Source organism: Monoraphidium neglectum (assembly GCF_000611645.1).
Source record: "Monoraphidium neglectum strain SAG 48.87 unplaced genomic scaffold scaffold00742, whole genome shotgun sequence".
NCBI classification, from domain to species: Eukaryota; Viridiplantae; Chlorophyta; class Chlorophyceae; order Sphaeropleales; family Selenastraceae; genus Monoraphidium; species Monoraphidium neglectum.
Window position 1 is genome coordinate 684 of NW_014012886.1, and position 6,527 is coordinate 7,210.

Sequence of the window (6,527 nt, forward strand, 5' to 3'; positions counted from 1 at the left end):
CAATTAGCTGCCACATCCGCCTGCCTTCGCACGGCCCATGCTTCCTGCCACCACCTCACGCGCTGCATCCCTTCCCCCACATTTTGACCCCAGTGGCTCTGGCTAAGTCTAGGTCAAACTTTGACTGGTACAAGTGAGTCAACGCAGGCTTTGACTGCCGCCCAAGTTTTGCCAACGTGCCGTTGCAAGTGCATGCTTGCTCGGCCCGAGTGGGGAGTGACTCCCCACTTGGCAGCGGTTTCGCACGATTTTGAGTGCTTGCACCAATGTGATCCCTTGTCAAGATGATGCCGCAGGGGCGCGTTTTCTGGCACCCAACGTGACCCCAGCCCACCAGACGGCTACTGCCCTGACAAAATTGAAACGCAGGTACTTCCCCAACGGCGGTTACACGGACCCCCGGTCAACTGGGGAGACCAAGCTCATCAGCACCAGCGAGTACCTGAACCGCGTCAACGGCGGAGGCGGCGGTGGCGGCGGCGGCAATGGGGCCGGCGGCGGCTCAGGGGGTGGGTGGTATGGGGGTTCCGGCTCCAGGAACGCGCAGTATGGGAAGAAGAAGTGAGCGGCGGCCGCGGGGTGTGCAATTATTACGCAGCACACCGCCACGCCGGCAGCACCCACACGATAAAGGCAGCTCAGAGCTCCCATAAAAGGCGGGGCTGCTGCATTTTTCGTCGCAGATCATGGACACTGAGGTTTTGAGTCATGGCAAGCAAGGCCGAGGGGTTTCCAAAAGCCCCCTGTGGGGTCACATTATGGGTTAGTCCTGGGGCTGGGTTGTTTGGCCACCATCCTGACGATATGACACGGACGATGCATGGTGTTTCACGAGCATGCTATGCAGCGCCGGATTCGGCAGCACGCGCGTGTATGTGCATGTTTGATCAAGGGTGCAGCAGTTCGCGCTCGTGCGCGGCCATCGCGACGTTTGATATGGAGCGGCGCGTGCCCCTGGAGAGTGGGCTGGAAGCTTCTAAGCTACCTAGCCGAGACAGCATTGCAATTACCGCACACAGGTTCTTTCCAGGACGGGGCAGAATTGACGTTTTGGGGCATGCGGGCTGCGACTATCTGATTGTTTGACCAGCAGCTGCGCGCCTAAAATCACTCGCCACACCCTGCAGCAGCCGCCCCACTCCCCCAGGAGCGGCGAGCTGCCTACAACAAGCGTGTTTCAAACGCTCGATTCAATTTAGTTTTGATTTCAAACCATTCTCAATTCTCACAATTCCCAGCTTGCCTGTTTTGATTGCACGTAGCCAACACACACCTAGCCACACACAGGCATCTTTGCCCTCGCTCCAATTGATCCTGTTTGATCAGAGAGCATTTGCTTGACTACAACCACAGGGGATTTGGCTCAGTTGACTCAGAAAGGACACATGTGAGCACACAACTAGTTGTCCAGCGACCACATTGTAATTGCCACATGATTGCGTTGTTCACTTGGTGCCTGGTGCCCGAGGTGAATTGTCTGCAAGCATTTGTGCGGGCACACCTGCCACAGCAGTAAAACAAAGCCTGCGTGCAAGAACTCAGCAGCAGCATTCTGAGCAACACAATCATGGCGGCATAGTTCCAGCAGGGTGGGCGCTGCGAGCATACCACACAACAAGATGGAATCATATGAGAGGGTGCTGCACCAGACACCCCTGCACCAGACACCCCTGCACCAGACACCCCTGCACCTATGTACCAGGGCGGCACATGTGGTCGCCATGCATGCAAAAGACTTCGCCAAACTGCAACAACATGGCCTGTCATATCCACCGCAACGGCTGCACCACAGCAGCAGCCAAGCGAGCCAGCACTGATGACACAACCGCTCAACACCTCAACACACCACACCGGCAGCAACACGTGCGCTCAATTCCAGGCTGCATCTTGACTTGGCCGGCCCCCAGCCGGTCGTGCAGCAAGCAAGCTGCACGCAGGCCCCAATGCACGCCGCAGCCGCAAAGGGCAGCCCCGTCGCTTTGGCGTGTTTGCCATTGCGAGATCGCCGGGCCAGCACGAGCGGCGCAACTGGAGCTGCGTGGGAGCCGTGTCTGCAGCGCCAAGGACTCCTTGGCTCGGAGCCAAGAGTTGCGGAGCCAGCACCCAACGACATTGTTCCAACACCCAAAGCCTGCATCAGCGAGACGTTCTCCGTCTTCCCCGCCTGCCGAACACAAATCGCAAGCCTTTCGCCCTGCACCCTTCAGCGCCTGGAGGCGGGCGCGAAGCCGTCCTCCATCTCCCCGGGCCGCGTGAGTGGCACGTAGCCCACCGCCATCATGGGGCGCGTCGTGACGGTGCCGTCGCGCGCCTTATCCACCACGGTCAAGAGCTGCGGTCAAACCACGTCGCGGCGGTGCACAAGCAGGCGTCAGGGGTCGCGTTGGCAGCACAGTGTGGGCACTGTTATCAACCACGTGTATTTCCTCCGAGGCCGGCAGCTGCCTAGGTCATAGTTGAGTGCTAGTCAGCCAACCAAAGTAGGTGAAAGGCTGCCTGCCGCCTGCCCGCATACACGCACGACGCCGGGCGCGCGAGCGAGCCGCACTCCCGCGGCCCCCGCACCTGGCTCGAGTAGCGCGGCCCGATGGGGATGACCATGCGGCCGCCGGGCGCGAGGGCGCCCACCAGCATGGCGTGCAGCTCGTCGGCCGCCGCCCCCACGTGGATTGCGTCAAAGGACGGCTCTCCATGCAGGAGGCCTGGTGTGTGTAGGCGCGCGCGCACGTGCGTGCGTGTGTGTGTGTGTGTGTGCGTGTGTGTGCGTGTGTGCGCGTGTGGGTGCGTGTGTGTTTGTGTTGAGGTGGAGGGGCAGGCATATTGGGTGGTGCGTGGGTGCTGAGGTGGTCGGGCTGAGTGCTTGCTGGTGTGTGTGTGTGTGGGGGGGGGGTGGGGGTGGGCAGTGTGAGTGATAGCAACTTGCTGGCCGCCTGCCCATCGCCGCAAAACGAGAGGCAGCGGGCGCTCATCGGCTGAGATCTCGCAGTTGTGCAGACGGCATGCAGCATCAGCCGGGGCAGCAGGGCAGTTTAGCCAGCGCGGTTCCCGTGGCCCCCTCCCCCCACCCCCTCTCACTGGATAACGCATTGCCGTGCACAATCTCCAGCACCGGTGCCGCCGCCGCCTCCCGCACCCCGTCGCCCCCGCCGCCGCCGCCGCCGTCCCCTGGAGCCGCCCCCGCCGGCGCCGCGTTGTCGCCCGCGCTGCTGCCGCGCCGCGCCGCGTGCGCCGTGGCAGCAGCTTCCGGCAGCAGGCCGGGCACGGCCGCGCGGACGCTGTCAACCGACCGCGCCGCGAGCTCGGGCACTTTCTCGACACCCAGGACGTGGCCGCCGGGTGACACCATGAGGGCCATGGCAGCTGCCAGGTAGCCGCTGCCGCTGCCGACGTCGAGCGCGCGGGCGCCCTGCAAGGCGGTGGGGGTGGCGAATACAGATACGCATACCAGAAGAAGCCAATTGGGCGGTCCGAGGCTAAGTGCATGTGCGCGGCCCTGCGGTCGGGCGCATCTCAAGCCGAGCGTCTGGCAGATGTAAGGGAAGGAAGGCGCTGACGCGGTCAGCCCATGCACAGCGGCGCTAGCTGGGCGCTACGCCCACGTCTCCTCGGCGCATGGGGCGGCCGCCGCGGCGCTGCGGCTCAACAGACGCGCACTAGCCAGAGAGCGGGGACCCCATTCCTGGCCCCTCAGGCCCTCCCCTCACCGGCACCAAGTGCCTCTCCAGGAGCTCCAGGCATATGGCGTGCATGTGGGGCGCGGAGATGGTCTGGGCGTAGCCGATGGGCAGGGGGCAGTCCTGCGGCGCGGCGGGCGGCAGGCAGCGCTCGCGTGCGTCGCAAAATTACGGAGTGTGACCTGCAGCCTGGAAACCTAAACCAGGCGTGTTGGCTGGCGGAGGGACAAGGTTTCGAGGAGGCCAGGCGGCCTGCCTGCCACGGGCCTGCCTCATGCGCCCGTGTTCATGTGCGCGCCCGATCGCTCGCAGCAAGCAATCAGCATCTCTCAAGCCGCGACCGTCAGGCGCGCCCTGGGGCGCACGCGCCCGCGCATGTGCACCTGGTACGCTTCGGCGGGCGACGCGAATGACGGATCGATGAACTGTTTCCGGTCCACCGCGCCTGCATCGAAATCAACATGGAGGGCGGGGTGTCGCCACTCGGATTGCCCGGGACCGTAAGAACGGGCGCGGCATCACGGCACCAGCAGGCAGCACTCGGGACCTGAGCAGACTGCGCGGCGCCCGCGCTGCGTCGGCTTCAGGGGCGGCCCGGCGGCGCGTCGAGCAGCATTGCAGGGGCCAGCCCGGGCCCCCCAAGGCAGATGGGCTGAGGAAGCGTTGCAGGCCCCAGAACTGCAACCCTGGCCCGCCCGCCCGCCGCCGCTCACGCAGGGCCACCTCGACTCGGCGCGTCTTGACCAGCTCAGACGCGATCTGGGTGAGAAGACGCGATATGAGTCGTCATCGAAAGGCGGAGGGGCACGAGCCATGCCGGCCCGATGGTGCCCATGGCGCAAGGGAGCGGCGGCTGGGGCCGGACGCACCGCGGCGCGGCAGTCGCACCCGCCGCCGGCGCCACGGGTGAGGGGACAAGAGATTATGGCCATGACGCAACAGACGGCCTCGCAGTTGGAGATTCAGTCATTGAATCGAGATGAGCTCCTTGAGGAAGCCCGGCTCCTGAAATTGCACCTACCAGATAGTTGACCAGTCTGTCCTGCCCAGAGGGCGCAGCGCCGCCGCCGCCGCCGCCGCCGCCGCTCCCGCCGCCGAAGAAGCGGCCGAGCCCCTGCATTCTGGCGGGCTGCAGCGGCGGGGCCTGCTGCTGTGGCTGCTGCTGCTGCTGAGGCCCTGCGGTGGGCGGTTGCTCTTCTCGGTATCGGCAGGGCTGGGGCGAGCTGGCGCGCCGGCGGCGGCGACGCGCTCGGCCGGCGGCGCTTTGGCGGTTGCTGAAGGGGATGCCGGGCTCTGGGATTTGAGGGCTGCCGCTGCTGCCGCTGCCGCTGATGCTGCCGCTGCTAGGGCCACTGGCGCCGCTGCTGTTGATCCTACTGGCGGCGCTGACGGGAGTTCCTCGCGTGTGTCGACAGCACGCCAAAGGGTTCGCTGCTGGTCTGGCTATGTGGCAAAGCTGCATTGCGGGGGTCAAGCGGCCCGCGCACCTGCAAAAGCGTTGCGAGCGACAGTGATGGCGGCGACACAGACAGCGGCGGTGCACGCCGCAAAAGTGGTCCTGCGTCCTGCCACGAGCGATGCACGGCTCGGTATCATCACATGCTCAACGCGCTTTCTAAGTCCAACGTCCCTCCCGGATCGCGGAGGGCTCAGCACTCGCATCCGTGTCGGCAATGGCAGGTTGTTGCCAAGCGTCTCTGGGGCCACGTATGTTACGGGTAGGCGTGGGTACTCTTTTGATGCAACATACACTTCCCAAGGGCTCTCGCCTATTGAGCACCACTGATCCATGCCCCGCCTGGTCAGCTGGTGTTGCGTCACCGCCGACGCGGGCTGTCACCACGCAAACGCCATGGACATGTGCCAAAGGAGCAGTGAGAGAGAGCTAACCCTACATTTACCTGTTTAGGTTCTCTTACCTTGGCTGTATTCGGCGCACCTTTGGCATGAACGTGCGAGCCGCATGGCAGCATGCATGCAATTTTAACCTGCGCCCTCGACTGCTGTCCCGATCTGCCCGGGTGAGTGCCGAGCACGCTCGCCACAGCCTCCACTTAATAACGTCGCACGGTCAGTTGCAAACCTCCTGCGCGGCGCGAATACGCCGGCTGCGCATGTTGCATCCGACGGATGTTAGGTCTGCTCGCGTTGACCCAGCTTCGTGTGTAGATATTTCGGACTGCTGTGTACCCCCCAACCATGGACGGCCTTTGGAGGAGGGTAGTGCTCCCCTGAAAGAAATTGCACCGCTGCGCTTGTCCGTCCAGTGCATAAGTAGAGCCGCAAGTCGCTGCAGAAATTGGTATTACCAGCCAGGGGCCAAACCATTGGGGCGGCCTTGCACGCCCTCCGATGCGTTGCAAGCCAGACTGAATCGCAGTTGTTGGGCACAGACTCATTGCATTCATTGGTGCTGCCGTGCTGCCGACTGCATGCACCCAACTGAGTGCACGTTGGTGTTTGCGCGTGCGCATGTTGTGTGTGCATCTGGAGGGTCGTCGTGAAGCCATGAGATGGTGCATCAGCAAAAATCAGTCCAAGGGGATGGAGCGCAGCGGGCCCAGCACAGGCAGGGCACGCCCAGCCCAGCCGTCCTAGTCAGCCCGCGTCTGCCGGCGTTGGGGGCGGCAACTCGTGAGGCGTGGCGGCCGGCGCCGCGCGCCGCGCGCCCGACGGCGTGCTGAGGCGCCGCAGGCCGTTGAGCGAGGGCGTGCGGGCGCGCGGGGGCAGCCCCGGTTTAGGGCTGGCCGGCCGCGAGCCGGCCGAGCTGTCCTTGATCTCGCCGTTTCCCGCAACAGAGGCTGGGGCAAAGCCCCCGAAGCCGCCGCCGCCGCCACCACCACCGCCACCACC

General features: G+C 64.4%; 2 protein-coding genes across 2 annotated transcripts in view; one reads left to right on the forward strand and one right to left on the reverse strand.

Annotated features, from left to right (window-relative positions):
• Window positions 1–369: 369 nt before the first annotated feature.
• Window positions 370–565, forward strand: MNEG_5091 (hypothetical protein; the record flags this gene model as incomplete). Its single annotated transcript, XM_014046430.1, has 1 exon — window positions 370–565. A coding segment is annotated over one exon (196 nt), but the record flags the coding sequence as incomplete, so codon positions are not given.
• A 1,638-nt stretch (window positions 566–2,203) lies between these two features.
• MNEG_5092 (hypothetical protein) overlaps window positions 2,204–6,527 on the reverse strand; it is a gene marked incomplete at both ends in the record, with an annotated part of 8,399 nt that continues 4,075 nt past the window's right edge. Inside the window, 5 exons of the mRNA XM_014046431.1 lie at window positions 2,204–2,332; window positions 2,566–2,702; window positions 3,076–3,406; window positions 3,705–3,797; window positions 4,058–4,119. Of these exons, the coding sequence (XP_013901885.1) occupies window positions 2,204–2,332; window positions 2,566–2,702; window positions 3,076–3,406; window positions 3,705–3,797; window positions 4,058–4,119 (752 nt within the window). The remainder of the gene's footprint in view (window positions 2,333–2,565; window positions 2,703–3,075; window positions 3,407–3,704; window positions 3,798–4,057; window positions 4,120–6,527) is intronic.